Source organism: Hyperolius riggenbachi, chromosome 5 (assembly GCF_040937935.1).
Source record: "Hyperolius riggenbachi isolate aHypRig1 chromosome 5, aHypRig1.pri, whole genome shotgun sequence".
In the NCBI taxonomy this organism is placed as follows: domain Eukaryota; kingdom Metazoa; phylum Chordata; class Amphibia; order Anura; family Hyperoliidae; genus Hyperolius; species Hyperolius riggenbachi.
In genome coordinates, this window is record NC_090650.1 from 100,123,413 (window position 1) to 100,140,057 (window position 16,645).

The 16,645-nt window shown below is 40.5% G+C and overlaps 1 protein-coding gene across 3 annotated transcripts in view; it reads right to left on the bottom strand.

Moving 5' to 3' along the window:
- Positions 1-1,891: 1,891 nt before the first annotated feature.
- The window catches only part of HOXA3 (homeobox A3), a 29,319-nt gene continuing 14,565 nt past the window's right edge, over positions 1,892-16,645 (bottom strand). The window contains exons 1-3 of one of the 3 annotated variants that reach the window (XM_068236053.1): positions 14,483-14,560; positions 7,311-7,863; positions 1,892-3,271 (exon numbers count right to left, since the gene is read on the bottom strand). In XM_068236053.1, the coding sequence (XP_068092154.1) occupies positions 2,499-3,271; positions 7,311-7,746 (1,209 nt within the window). In that variant the 5' untranslated portion in view covers positions 7,747-7,863; positions 14,483-14,560 and the 3' untranslated portion in view covers positions 1,892-2,498. Of the gene's footprint in view, positions 3,272-7,310; positions 7,864-10,977; positions 11,281-14,482; positions 14,561-16,645 lie in introns of those variants that run through there. The other 2 variants (XM_068236052.1, XM_068236051.1) reach the window with 2 other exon arrangements.

The following is a 16,645-nucleotide window of genomic DNA, read 5'->3' on the forward strand; positions in this document are numbered from 1 at the left end:
TAGTGGGATCTGGGCACATGTAATGAATCTTTGTTGGCTTGATGTGTGTGGGTGTGTGAGCTCTCCTAAATTCCCTGCTCCCTTCCCCTATTGCTTCATACATCAGGGAACAAAGAATTTGACTGTGTCCACATCCAATCCATTTATCTGACTGCACAGCAAAACCAAATATCACATATAGAATCATACAGCAGCTCATTTTAACACTGTGCTTTCGGTGTGAATCAAGAGGTAGAGAGGTATATGGAATTTACACATCACCCAGCAAAGGGGGAATGTGTCTGCGACATATGGTAACCAGGAGCAGCATTGCAATTATACACCATGTCCTTCAACCCCCCAAAAAAACCTCAAGCCCTTGAGGTTCATCTGTTATTATAGGAAACAGAAATCTTCAGTGATACATAATGTATAGCAGAAGACACAGGCAGCACCATTCTGGAGGGTCAGTCTATGGACACACACACACACATATTTATATATATGTGTGTGAGTGTGTGTGTGTATAGGTGAATCCTCTATGTATATATGTGTATATAGATCTATACATTTATTCTTTACACATATGTGTATATAGATATATATACATTTCCTCTTTACATGTATATGTGTATATAGATATATAATTTTTCCTCTACATATATATTTATGTAGTTCTATACATTTAATCTTTACATATACATGTACTGTATATATAGCTCTATGCATTTAATCTTTACACCTATATGTGTATATAGATATATATACATTTCCTCTCGCTTCAGATTCTGCAATCTGCATTCTAAATGAAAGCTGATTATTCATCTCCCAACGTTGTTTAGAATATAATATTTTTATACCAAAGAAATTATACCATTTATATGAGCATTGAGCATTGCATTCATTCCCTCTTATTATGTTAAGTCATATATGATCTCAATCACTTTCATGTTCTGTGATTTGTGAACAAATATATATATATATCACATACACACATAGTACCCTCAGTTTTAGATTTTTTTGTAGGATTTTTTTTAAAGAAAAAAATAGTTCCGTCCCAGCCAATGCTGCCCCATGTTTGTGGGGGACAATGTAATTGAACATAGCTGGTATATTTTCTGCCTTATACCTTGAAGAAGTAGCCGTCATCACTTCTACATGTGTGCGTGTGGGAACAGATACACATAGATAGAAAGATTTTCGTTTTTGTTACCAGGACATACCCCGTACACCCCATTAGCTTTCTCCCTATGTCAGCATTTTTTTTCTTGCCCCCCATTTTTAACTAATAACAAAGCCACCTACAGATCTGCCCTTTACCCACTGCCAGGGGAAAGTGTGGGAGTAAATTGTGCTCTATTTCCTGACAAAGCCTGTCTGGAAGAGGCCGCCAGAAGCCATTGCCTGTGAGCAGATGCCTCGGAGCTGATGGTGCGGTATGGAGCACAACATGGAACCCATCAGCACTCAGCGATTACCTACCGGACCTCCATTATCAGCCATCTTATCAATCACTTCCAGCAGCAGCATTCACAGAGATCCTGTCCAGCACAGCACACACTGCCATTCTCTCTGCCCCCCTCTGCCTCCCATTTTCTGCTTGCTATTTTCTTTTTCTTTCTTTATTTTTACCTTGCTTTTTTCTTTGTTTTTATATCTAGCAGTAATTGATACTCTCCTTAGCTATTTTTAGTTTTTAAAGCAACAGAAAAGAAGTGTTTTGCAATCCACATGCCTATCCATGTCATAATCATAATTTACAAAGAGTTATTTATTACATGTGTGTGAAATGTAAATAAAATATTAATTATAGACCTCTTCCTTTCATGTGTGTGTTTTTTATTGTGTCAAACGTGTGAATTATTGGAAAATAGACCAAGTCTCGTTAATTGATTTTTTTTGTTTTCTCTAAGATTTTTATTGCATCTTTAAAGAGATGTATGTTTTAGACATCACTTCCTGTGCCAATCACCCAGCCAACAAAAAGGCCCTTTAGACGAACCTGAAGGTTAAAGGGTAGATATTGTTTATAAATATGGAAAGATGGGATAAATAATATGTAAACAGTTCGAATGGTTTTGCTTGCATAACAAAAATAATAATAATAAATTAACCTGCATATAGGCAACAACTGAAGGACTAACAAGAATTTATATGATCCAGAGAGACCCTGTTCAAGAGCTTTTTTTAATATTTGCCTAGTATTTTTATATATATAGAAGTGCAATAATAATTTAATGTGATTCCCTGTTGTTGGGTAAGAAATGTAGGAACAAATTCACATTTAAGATTTTTTTTCCATATAAAATGTGTTCTTATACCCTGTTTCATAAAAGTATAGAATAAAATACAAATCTGCTCCAAGTAACGTTCATGAAGGGCGATAGGTACTATGCAAACGAAACAAAAAATCTGACCCCCAAAAAAAGATAAAATACAAAAAAATAAGGTAGTTAATGGAAGTAAAGGTAAAAAAGGCAAAAAATTGGAATTGATCCCCATAGGATATTTGTGTCCTTTTACAAATGTGTCAGTTTGGGTGCTTCCTGGAGTCTTCCCTGAGTACTATGGTGAGAAGATAAGTCTGTGTATGTGGGATGTGAATCGCAAGGTCCATGGTGATGGGTGCTGTTCATTGGTCCAGGTCCATTGTACTCCATATTGGAGGAGGAATGGGAAAGATGAGTAAGACCAAACATGGAGGGCCCTGAATTAGTCATGGATTCCACATAATTGCCACCTACATAAACGGGGCTTCCCTGTACATGAGGATTGCCATAACCGCCACTGCCTTGGAGTGGATGGGGGTCATATTCTGGGGTGACTGCAGCAGTTCCCGAATATCTCTTCTGATGAGGAGGGCAGCTGTTGTGGGGGCTGGGGTAGGGAGCAGGCACACCGTAGGCGTTTGAATGGGGCTTGTTGAACGCTGGAGGAGACTGGGGCTCATAAGGGACACTGTTTACCATTGAATGCATAGAGTTTAGATACCCTCCAATAGTTGGCGGTGGCACAGGGCTCCTACACGGTGAGGGGCCACCCGATGACGTCATCATGGATTTCCCTTTTTGATCCTTTTTATACTTCATCCGTCGATTTTGGAACCAGATTTTGATTTGTCTCTCAGTGAGGTTGAGCAGGTTTGCCATCTCCACCCTTCTTGGTCTGCACAGGTATCTATTAAAATGAAATTCCTTTTCCAGTTCAACCAGCTGGGCGCTTGTGTAAGCGGTACGGGCCCTCTTAGAAGAAGATTGTCCCGGAGGGCTCTTGTCTCCAGCGCAGCTCTCACCTGCAAAGAGACACACAGTAAAAATACACATACACAACAACTACAATAGCTGTAGGTAGCAAATGCAGACGCTGCAGGACTGTTGGATGCAATGCAATGCACTTAATCATAATCATCGCACGAGTCCTTTGTTGTTCCATAAAATAAGGCAATGTTGTTCGGTAACCCATAGCAACCACTCCCAGATAAGCATTGGTCAGTGGCATCACAGGGTAGAAAAGCGGTGGTTGCTATGGGCTACATAGAATATCATTGCCGTTACAGATCGTTTAATTGCCATCCAGAACTTAATGTTCAAAATTGTAGATCTGGCAATGAAAAGTGGAACTGGGTGGTTAAGCCCAGGATTTCCAGTATGTATCCTTACATATACCAGGTCCTAGCTTTCTATGCCTTCATACATGTTGTTATCAAACTCTCTTTCATACATCTAAGAGAACCATACATGTAGTTATATATGTAATAACATAGTTGCACGTTGTTACATAGTTTGGTTTACAAAAAAAAACATCCACCGAGTCCAACCAGAAGGAGTGATGTTCTACGTCTACATAGAGGAGCAGATTTATGAAAAACCAATACACGGAAAATTAGAGCAAAACTGGTGCAAGAGTGAAGCAAATACCCAGATCAAGGATCCTGATTGTCTCTCTGTGAACGTTTCATTTTTGCACTTTTTATTTGCTCCAGTTGAGTTTGCGGTTAACTGTTTAATCTACCCAATTGACTGTATCTGATTTAAGTATATTTGATGATAATAATAACAATATTGCTGCAACACCACTACTACAAGTTGTAGAATCAGTAGAGGTAGTACTAAGTACAGTACTACTACAAGTACCAGTAGTAATCGTTTCTGATACCGATAAAAAAAAATCTGTCATAGATCAGCTCAGTTGCAGATCATTTGCCAGTGTATGGGACAAATATACATATAATTAGGGTGGGGGCGGGTCTGGGGCGTTTAATAACCATGTGAATAAATCAATGAGCTCAGTCCAGGTCACTTGGTCAGATATTGTAAGGTACTCCTTTTACACAGCCTGCCGCCATGTTTCCTAGCAGAAAGTGACCACGTGACGATAAGCTATTTGTCAGAAAGATGGCTCCCCTCCCCTCTCCCTTCTCACTATTATGGAGCAGGGCAAAGCGACAAGCCAGATGGTAGTGATATCAGAGCAAGCCTGCCAAATGGGTTTGATGCCTTAGTACACAGACTCCACTTCATGCACAGTAAACAGAACGGATCACAAGCATAGAGTAGCACAGCCAACAGACAGTGAACGTAATCAAACCTCACGAGCTAGCCTACGGGAAATAATACATTAAATTCCATTATTCAACCCGCTTTTTCCTCTGCAAGGACCTGATTACAGAAACACAGCTACACAACATGACCCATCCTTTTACTATCTCTCGGACTGTAGCCTTTCAACTATTATCTCACTGTTGTCGCTTTCATTGTATTTCTTGCCCTATCGTTCTGAGGATGGAAATAAATACGAAACGTTGTATTTATACACACTATATCACAATGCACCGTCCTTTGTAGAAACACGCATGCGCTCTTGAGATGAAGGGAGGAGGGGGAGACTGAGGGAGGGAGGAGAGAGAGAGACTACCAACATGTATTGTTAAAGGGAGCTAGTTCTACTACACAGTCTTTAGAAAGAATAATATTTGGAAAGTAGGCAGCAAACACTGACTGAATCACATCCCAAATATTACAGAGCATGCAGTTTCAGATTCAGAATCAATATGGAACCAAAAGGCATGCTATTAAAGGTGTAATTAAACAAAAATGCAAAATACCGTTAGGCCTTTCTAAATCCATATTCCTAGAGGGTATACAATGCATTCCAATGTATATTATATATTATTCATAATCTAATTTAAAGATTGTAAAACATATTCCTAGAGCCATATCTATCTCTATCTTGTACTTATGAAGGCCAAGCTAAGCCTGTAATTGATGTCTGCAAAACTGGAATTAATATATCTGTATAAAGTTGGCCATTAATGATCCAATCTTTTTTTATACAATCTTACCAATTCTATGTAGTAGAATAATAAACTGCGTGAATACATTGAATGGATACCATAGGCAGCCCCTTATATTACACAGACATGGTAAGATTAGATGAAAAAGATTTGATCATCAGTGGCCAATCCATTGGTGTGCTATAAACCAGCAGTTCTTAAGGTGCCCATACACTCGTCAGATTAGCAGCACATAGATCATCAGATGGATTTCTTATCTATCTGATGTGTTTTTAGAACATTTTTTACTGGGATAGAATTCCAATGGATTTCAGTTTGAAATCTATTGAAATTCGATCTGATGGCATTTTTTTTGCCATCAGATTTCCATTAGGGCCAATGCAAAATGATAAGCAATCTCATCAGATCGACCTAGATTTTCCACCCTGCCAGTTCGATGGAAATCCATCGAAATCGATCGGAATCGGCCGTCGATCGGTCGATTGGCCAACCGATTTGCAGTCCATCAATCGATCGATCGGCTGAGTGTATGGGCCCCTTTACTTGACTCTACAGGGATGGGTAAAGCAATGATTTGCATATTTACTCACTGCCCTGAAGTGATGCATTCTGGGAGTTTTTAGTCATGTGACTCTGAATGTGCAAATGCCTTCTGTTTCAAGAAGGCAAGTGAACTAATCACATTCCAGCAAAGACTTGTCACACACAACCTCATTGTAAATGATCATGAACTGAACTGTCTGAACGTCTTCCTGGGCAGACCTTCGCCAACCCCTGCCTTGCAGTAGCACTACATTATGAGGGATTAAATTAGCTTGAATAATTGTATAAAAACAATGAATTGCCCTTTCCATGGCTAATGTATATCTGGCAGTGTGCTGTCTGCACTCTGATCTGACCACACAACTTACAAAAAACACATCAATCAAAACTTTACCTGTCCATAAAAGCAATAGGCATCAATGATCAAATCTGACTAGGGAAAACAGTTATCTATTCACAGATTATAGGATCCGGTTCCCTTTAATAAAGATTGTAAATAAGAGTGAATGGCTGGGAAAGGAACTTAACAACACTTAAGCATGGTACACACTATTAATTCTTGTTGGTCAATCAATGAACATTTTTTTCACCTCCATGTAGTAGGAGGGGTTACCTGCACAATCTGCTCATAGTATTTTTTGACCAGCATACTACCTAAAGATGGTAAAATTGGTCAGTGATTGTCCAATCATAATTGAAAGTGTGTACCAGGCTTAAAGGCGACCTAAAGCGAGGCTTCCATATTTATTTCCTTTAAGCAATACCAGTTGCCTGGCTATCCTGCTGCTCTCTTTGGCTGCAATAGTATCTGAATCGCATACCTGACCCAAGCATACAGCTAATCCAGTCAGACTTCAGTCCGAGCACCTGATTTGCATGCTTGTTCAGGGGCCTTGGCTGAAAGTATTAAAGGCAGAGAATCAGCAGGCCAGCCAGGCAATGTGCATTGTTTAAAAGGAAATAAATATGGTAACCTATATATCCCTCTCACTTTAGGTTTCCTTTAAGTGTCATCTGATTAAAAATAATAATAATAATAATAAATATAGGAAGTGCCTCCAGCACCTAACAATCATTGCAGACCAGGTGCATAATATTTATGTAACGCATGCAAAGCAATACTCCCTCATCAATCAGTTACTATATTGTGGTCTGTAAAAATTACAATAAACACAGGATTATATAACCCACTAAACAGATACAAATGATTGAATCAGTGCTATGGAAACCATGGGCTATTTATAGTCTACCTACTAAGCCCGACCAGGAAATGGCACACAAAAATCTAAATAATTGGAGTGCCTCAACTTTATCCACACAAAGTGCAACTATAAATCTCACTTAGAGGGGGGGGGGGGTGTATAGCCCGATATTCGCAATCATTAGGCTTGGGCCAACCTTGGAGGGATTAACCCCAGCAGTGCCGGCCGGCGGGCTCCCAGCTGCAGCCTGCATGAGGTGTGAGAGTGCCTGGGGTTGAGAGAGGTGAGGTTACCTGAGCTGGAGCTCCCTGTCACTTTCTGCTTTGTATTCTGCCGAGACTCTTTCATCCATGGGAAGATCTGCTTTGACATGGTAGGTGAGGTGATGTTGGTGGCCTTGGTGGTGGAAGCTGTGGCTGCATTACTGGCATTTTGAGGTGGGGACACAGAGGGTGGTGTGGGCTGCTGCTGCTCTGGGATGACCGGGGCTGGGTTTGATTGACTGTTAATAGCTCGCATACAACTTTCGTTGATGTCATTGGCCTTGTGATGTGGCACTGTACCGCCAGGTGACTGCAGCGAGCAGGCAGGTCGATGATATTCACTTTCCACCAGTGATGAGGAAGGGGGATATTGCTGCTGACTTGCATTATAAGTGAAACCATTTGCTCCTTGGTAGGGGTATCCACCATAGATCGCAGAGCTGTCGTAGTAGGTCGCTTTTTGCATTTCGTTGTTTCCCAATATTTATTTCACAAACTGACAGGGTCTTGACACCCGTAAAGAAGAACATTGGCACCCCTCTGTCACGTGGCGCTGCTCGTCCAATGGCCTCCTTGGTCAGACCTGCGGTGGAGAAGAAGCAGGCTACAGTGAAGAAATGGGAGAGATCCATCTTACTTACAATAGCTAAGTGACATGAAAGCCATAAAGGAAAAAGTGTTCAGCAATATTGAGAAGTGTATATTAAGATGATAGGGCTTCTCACTAACGTCCAAGTAATTCGCATTTGCCCAGAAATTACAGTTAAATGCAGTTTGAATAACCACATCACAGACTGTCCTAGACTTCCCCCTCCCCCACCCCACCAGCTATCATCACACATATAAACAAGCGCATAAATGATATTTCTAGCTCCTAGTCACACTTCTATGGACAAAGAGGGATAGGAGGGCAAAACACCGGTATATATATATATATATATATATATATATATATATATATATATATATATATATATATATATATATATATATATATATATACATATATATATATACACATACACACCCACACACACACACATACATACACATATGCATATACAGACCCACACACTATATATACAGTTTTCTTTATAACAAATATGCTTTCTGAATGTATAGCTTATATACATAAATATGTTAGTACTGCTTGATGTACACAAACCCATGCAGTTACATACATTGTGCATGTATATGCTTGCATGCAGGCATAGGAAACATGGTGCTAATACTATGTGAGCATAAAAACATATATTGAAATGGTATGTTTTTAATATACAAAATGGACTGACCTATATTGCGTTACAGAAATTTCCATGTAGGTAGAGCATGAATGGTTTCACTACATATACAAATGTACAAGCAGTTTACGTGTATTTACATAATATATACCTGCACCCATATGCACTGTGTGTATATTTACATATAGGTGCGTGGCAGCTACTTAAACACACACACACACTAACACATAAACACACATATATCATCTATTTGGAATATTACATAGTGATAACATACATAACTTTAGCCACACGACTAATTTACCCACGCGACCCAAGCCCTAAAGAGCTCATATAACTTGCACGTTGCAGAGATCTGATAAATGTTATTATGAGGCGATAACCTCGGCTTCTAGTACTGCCTTTCACAACTTGTGCAGCCAGGACACACTGTTGACCCAGTAAACACTCATTTATCACCTGATAGTTACAACGTCCCAAGCTCAGGCCTTACCTCCCCCTATCTTCCGTTTACTGCTGTTCTTAATAACGTAACTACACTGTAAATACAAATGCATATATATTTCAAGATATGTATCTGCAGCAGCGCTATGTGTCAATTTTAAGTGCAAACTTTCACTTGAGTAGAATGATAACTACTCAGCTTGACTCAGGTTGCTTTAAGCACAATGATACAAAGTAACAGCATTCTAGGGCCACTGAAGCCTGCCTAGGCCAGATGTAAACTGCATGTCGTGGCAGCATAACTGCTCCATAATATACCCAACTCCGCATATGGTGGATACATGACACACAAAACAATACTCAATAGATTCATAAGTTACTTAAAAAAGTCAGATGCCTTGTAATGTGATTTGTCGTCATGAAATGTACACAATTCTACCTGTTAAAACATGATGGATCTGAAAAAACACCAGGAACCAGAAAGACCAGCAGCGTTCATCTCCATGACCACGGCATGAACTTTCTGTGCAGCCCCTAACGATAATAGCTTCTGTCTCTGCCACTGCCCTGTAATTTGATGTATGGGGGTCATTTGGCTAGCGAGAGAGTGGATGATGGAAACGCAAGCCAGAAAATACTTCTAGGACCTTGTCTATCTTTTGTTAAATCTTCTTGTTTACTTATCTGCAAATAACTATTTAAAGTTTGCCACGGGACAAAGGCGTTCAAAATGTCCTAAAAAGCTCCCAGCAAGATGGTACAGAATAATATTAAAAAAATAAAATAAAAAATAAATACAAGATTCAAACTCTGCTTCTTTAACACAGAGATTTAAGGTGCAGCAGAGGTGCAAAATACACAAATTTAGGACACCTTCGCAGCATATATATATATATATATATATATATATATATATATATATATATATATATATATATATATATATATATATATATATATATATATACAAACACCCCCACACATAGACATATGCAACGTATGTGCATGTATCATATGGTACCCACAGATTTAAAATAGGCCCCAGCTGAGCTATCCTTTAAAACTTTCTAAGTTTTTGGGATGAAGCTTTCATGAACAGGTACAGCCTCAATATCCCCCCTCCCCCCCCACACACACACACACCTTGCCCCCAATACCCCCCTCCACCACCATCGTATGATAGGGTGCCTGAATGTTGCCCTACTTCATCAGTGTATGTACAGTGCTTTAATTGATCAAAATAGCTGAAACTGCTGCTGTAGTAGACTGAGTAGAAAGAAAGTGCACATTACCAGACGATTTGGGCATCATAATGTCTAGATATAATATATAAATACATACTTGTATCGAAATATTATATCAATACACAACAATAATAAAAGTTGTTTTTTATGCAAATGGCAAGCTGGACGCATCCGCTCCTCTTTATTAACCCATTAATTTCTGGAAAAGGCCTCAAATAAAGTACATCACTCAAAAAAAACTCCATAAAGGGGCGTTTGGACAATTTTTAATCCTTAGAAAATGAAGCCTTAATTGTTCCTTTAGTTTCAGTACAGTCTGTGTTTTCAAAGGAATTGCTGCAAAGCGCTTTAACGAGGCAACAAAAAGTATAGTGACAAAATATAAAAGTAAACAAACAAACAGGCAAAAATATTCCACTGGATTGGTTGGAGGCTCTGTGTGTTGTTTAAAGTGCAGCTATGTCCTTAACAAAGTGCTGCTGGTAAAGTTATTCAGGGCGTCCTAGAAAAAAAAGGACGGCAGGAAAAACGTTTGGAGGAGAATATAAAAAATAAGTCATTTCTGAGATTCAATGTGCAGATAGGAGAGGGGCTGTGTGGAGACGAGAACGCAGCCTGTATTAGCACACTATACGTATCAGTCATTTCTTGAAAGGAAGCCTGAGCCTGTGAACTCTTCTTGAACCGAGATTTAAGACTATGGTCATAAATCACTAGGACATAAACTCCAACCATTCAGAAGTGATAGAGGATTTCTGGCCGTCTTACCTTGGATTCTGACGACTGACGCGGAACACGACAGACTGTCCTCCAGTTCGGCTCCAGAACCAGCAGATCTGGGTCCCCCCACCCCGGCTAATTCCTGGGTACCATGAAGGGGGGGTAAGGACAGCACCTCGGCAGCTCTATCATCTACCAGCAGCACCAGGCACAACACGACCTCAGGATGAGAACAGCGCTCAGGAAATCTCAACAAGAAATGTCTGCCAAAAAAACTGGACAACCCCTAAGGTTACATATGGGCGACCCCGGTCACCAAGATAAGAGCTATCAACTCTCAGGGCTTTCCAAGTGTAGCTCCACAGACACAAAAATGGTATGTTTCTTACAATATTGCGTGCTGAATGATGCTAGATTCCAAGCAGAATATTCATCTGGGAACAGGGATGTGTAGGGGGGAGAGGGGGGAAAAGACATTTAGGGAGATGGGGTAGACATGGAAAGCAAAATAAAATAACATGAAAAAATGGAGGGAGGAGGGTCTAGGACCCTGTGAAAGTAGGCGTCACTTGGGTTCTGGAAAATTATGCTAATGAAGGCAGCCAGCGACTTCCAGGTCTCTTTTTAAATCGCTTTGACCGTTCTTTCATTTAATTCTCAGGATTTTAGCGAATTTTCCCCGCACCCATAAACGAAATGTTGGTTAATGATTCTCACCAAGCATACGACACCAGTAAGGCAAAGGGGCTTCCTAATGGTATTCTGAATTATTCATCTAATGATGTAGCTGCACTTGACTTAAATCAGAGCGTGTGCTGTGCACTGACCTGCTATTTTCTGAGCCTGGATGGCGGAGCACTAAATCTCAAATAAATTCTTTTCGTTAATGGAAGGGGGGGTTGTGGTTAACGAATAAACGACGAATACTATTTCCTTTATCAGCTCATAATATAGAGAGGCAATGTGCTGCCTGTACAAGCGTTATACTGCTCTATAGAAGCTATGGCATTTTCCAGCATTCACTAGCAAAGCTTTGGCCACTATATAGGAAAATGATTTTTTTCCTCCAGAACCAGGTGTTAAAAAATAATATGAATGTTTCAGATCCGCTGGAATATGAGAAGAATGAGGATAAAGTGAAATACATAGAGCCAGGCAGCAACATAAAGGGCTATAAGGCCGGGTGGCCTCTTCTGCATACCAATGGATTTTGTCATTTATGGCTAGCTAAGATTTATTGCAGCGAGCACCATGGTTGTAAACGGGGCATTAAAACCTCGAAACACTTGCTCCTTGCGGCATATTGCAATGGCACCACTTGAAAGGAGAGAGTCAGGCAGCGTAGGAGGAGAAGGCAGCCAGAAATTCGCGACTATGCATTTTCATTTAAGCCAATACCCAGTGTTGTATTTGACGAAAGCCCACTTTGGTCAATCATTCACCCCACTACTTCTTAAATTGCTGATCCGAGTTTCTTTTATTTCAGTACTGCTAAGGGAGAACACCAGCGCCGTCCAGGCTTATGGTTGGAGACTCTACACCTTGTAATGCCTTCCAGATTGGAGAGAGGGGGAGAGAGAGAGACCTACACTGCCCAAAACCATAAACTCAAACAAGGGGATGGACCACAATAGGCTGGCTGGTGATTATTATTATTTTGAGAGGGTTTTGTTGTGTGTCCCTGGCAGAGATATGCTTATCTTATCTACAACGCCTTTATCAGGTACTGTCTGTGCATGTATGTGTGTGCTGTGAAGCGGTTTGCTTGCAGGTACTTGTGCTATAGGATGTTCATGGTGTATTTGTGCTGTATTAAAAACGATGCTTGATTATTCCCTGACTCCCAGATTCCCAGAGATTGATGGGATCTTCCTGCCTCTTGCATATATTTATCGGGCTCAGCTCCCAGCTCTATATTCGCTTTGATTGAACAGATGTCTGTATAATCTTCCGTGCACAATAAAAAAAAATCTTACTGATAAAGGCTCTTGGTTTGATTGGAAATTTATGCAACAATAAGGCAAGCGTGGCAAGGTGTGATACAATAAACACAGCGGCACCTACGACACCCACAGAGGTAACTAATTCACCATGCAAAAGTGTGCTACTATTCCACAGCTACTGGCCTATAATTACAACAATCTAGCTGTGCTTCCCACACAACACGTATGAATATGAAATACTGATGGGCGCAAAACACTCTTACTTGGGCATGGTCCTGTTTTTTTTTGTTACACAACCAATTTATTTAGTTAAATCTTATTTTTAATATAAATCAGTTATTTTAAGGCATATTACATTGTAAGCCTCGTTTGCTAATAATGGCAGAACAATAATTGGGTCTATAAACAAGAAAACGACAATGCACCAGATATTAGTGCTATATTAAGCCACAACAGGCAGCAATCAGTACAGCATTGCCATATATATATATATATATATATATATATATATATATATATATATATATATATATATATATATATATATATATATATACATACTCACATATATCATAGTTAAATACTTACATGGTAAGTTTTACATATTTTATGGCATTACTTGTGTTTATATTTGAAAAAAATGAATATATATATATATATATATATATATATATATATATATAGGTATTGTGATCCACGCAGGCATATCTATGGAGTTACTAGTATACACAGAGGCACATGTGATGGTGTATACAGGGCCACCTTCTGCGCGGCATGATTGTAAGCCATTTTGGTACATCATCTTATCAGCCTCTTCTGCCCCAATTCACTGGCTACATAAATCAAATCTCAGCACTGTGACCTTTTCTCAAGCGCCACTCATTAGTGCGTGTACTTAATATCCTCACCCTCCCGGTGTATCCTTCTGCAGCTCTGTATACATTGTAACATGCCAATAATCATATCAATAGGATATGAAAAAATAACCACTTCATCTATGACCCGTTGGTGTTAGGCGGCCTCTTAGATTGTAGAGGCACATTGAAGTATTCAGATATCTTATCAGCTACTACAACTTTGATGTATTTTTTTTTCTTTTTGGGGAAAATGAATACAATAAACAAAAAGAATCAGCGTTTTAATTTATAAACAGCCACTGAAACAAAAACTTAAGTGGAGATAAATTTTAACAGCCTAAAAAAAGCAGCACGATATTCCCATCATATTTATGACTCTGTGTTGAAATGCATTTGGCAGGATAAAGAACATTTGATTTTTATTTAATGTTCTTTATCTGATGATTGCCCGCTCGCTTCCACAAAGAACAACAAACAGGGATGGAGCTAAACAAGAGCAGACTCAATAAAAACATCCTCCGCATGCCAGCACGCGAGCTCTCTGCAATTATTCACTAAACAGATACATAAAGCATTATTATTATTATTGCTGGATTACAGAGGAGAGAAGTCAGATGTATGTGAAGCAGAGAGAGGCGCTCCAAGAAATGGAGAAATCAAATACACAAGCTGACCCCTCAATGCTCCTCTCCTTCTGACCTCTACCATGGACAGCAATAACTCACACCATTCATGAACAATCAACGGCTATACCTTAAAATAAAATCCATCCTTTCTAACGAAGCATACAGTCCTAGGGGTTTTCCAGTGAGGTCTCGCTGATGGTGGGATCTGGGCTGCTCTCATAATAAGGAGAGCCTCTTGCTGGAGGTTGGTGGTAAGCAAGCACTTGCTCTCAACAGACACTGGATAGGCGTAATCATAGGAGAAGCTTGGATGGGTCTCCGCTCCAAATGCCACAATAATTCGCTGTATTATGTGCTCACGTGGTCAGACCTCAACTTAAATCCTTTTATTTCAAATAAGAAATGGCGGAGGAACTAGATTTCAACATTTCCACCGTCTCTCTCTTTCCCTGTCCCAGATATCATACAACCCCAGCTAATCACCAGCCTGATGTCTCCCCCAACTAGCATTTCCCACATTCTTCCCTATCTATCACCGAGACGTTCTTTCATACTTCCACAAGTTCATTCAATGGGTAGTAAAGGTAACTTACACAGAGAACACTCGCAAGAGTGAGCCAGTCCATGAAGTGGGAGCTTTGTTGACTGATTACTAAGCTCAGCACATATGAGCCATTAGAGAGGCCCATTGAGGAAGGCTTGCTTACTCCCACACATGACACATGTCCCACAGTAGAGGCTAAAAGGCCTTTAATTACCTGACATGTAAACCCCGTCTTTGCTTCTAGGAGTTGTGCTGTTCACACTATCATCTATGTGCAGGAGCGCAGATCTATGTGCAGGAGTGCGAATCTATGTGCAGGAGTCAGTGCAGATCTATGTGCAGGAGTGCAGATCTATGTGCAGGAGTCAGTGCGGATCTATGTGCAGGAGTCAGTGCGGATCTATGTGCAGGGGTCAGTACAGATCTATGTGCAGATCTATGTGCAGGAGTGCGGATGTATGTGCAGGAGTCAATAAAGATCTATCTATGTGCAGGAGTCAGTGCGGATCTATGTGCAGGAGTGCGGATGTATGTGCAGGAGTCAATACAGATCTATGTGCAGAAGTGCAGATCTATGTGCAGGAGTTAGTACAGATCTATGTGCAGGAGTGCTGTGCAAGAGCTCTGAAATTTTCTGGGTCTATACAGACCCCCCCTTGTGCATACTCATTTCCTATGCAAGTAAGTTGCTAGCCACAAAATTATAGGGTGCTGGGGGCTTTCCTGCAAGATAAATCACATTGGTGGGCTTATATATAAGTGTGTGTGTGGTTGGTGTGTGTGGTGTGTGTGTGTGTGTGTGTGTGTGTGTGTGTGTGTGTGTGTGTGTGTGTGTGTGTGTGTGTGTGTGTGTGTGGTGTGTGGGGTGTATGTGTGTGTGGGGTGTGTGTGTGTATGGTGTGTGTGTGTGTGTGTGGTGTGTGTGTGTGTGTGTGTGTGTGTGTGTGGTGTGTGTATGTGGTGTGTGTGTGTGATGTATGTGTGGCGTGTGTGTGTGTGTGTGGGGGGGGGGGGTGTATGGTGTGTGTGTGTGTGTGTGTGGTGTGTGTATGTGGTGTGTGTGTGTGTGATGTATGTGTGGTGTGGTGTGTGTGTGTGTGTGTGTGTGTGATGTATGTGTGGTGTGTGGGGTGTATGTGTGTGTGTGGTGTGTGTGTGTGTGTGTGTGTTTGTGTGATGTATGTGTGGTGTGTGAGGTGTATGTGTGTGTGTGGTGTGTGATGTATGTGTGGCGTGTGTGTGTGTGTGTGTGTGTGTGTGTGTGTGTGTGTGTGTTTTTGCCATCTCTGGGGAATGTTCTTCATAACTGCAGGACACAAGTACATGCATGTATGTGTCCCCCTACATGTTACACATTTGTGTTTTTTATAAACACAGGTAGAATTATGGGGGAAAAGGCTGTATCCACCCAGTGGTTCCTACACAATAACCTTGAGAAGCAAGATCCTGCCACAATGGTGACCCTATGGATGAGAACATCTCCCCATGACACAAGCTGGCCTCCTGAAAGCGAGTAAAACTGATTTTATGGCTGGGGCTTGTCATTTTCAAGCTAGTTAATGAATATCTCGGATAGAATGGGACCCTAGAACACAAAAAAGTCTCTAAGCAGGGGAAGGGGAGCGAAATTAATGGATAATTGGGCAGTTGTTGAGAAGCTGAGGACAAAGTAAGATGAGTGGCTTCTTGTCCTCTGGGCCGGAGCACGACAGAAACACTTTAGAACTGGTTGGAAGTTTAAAGGAA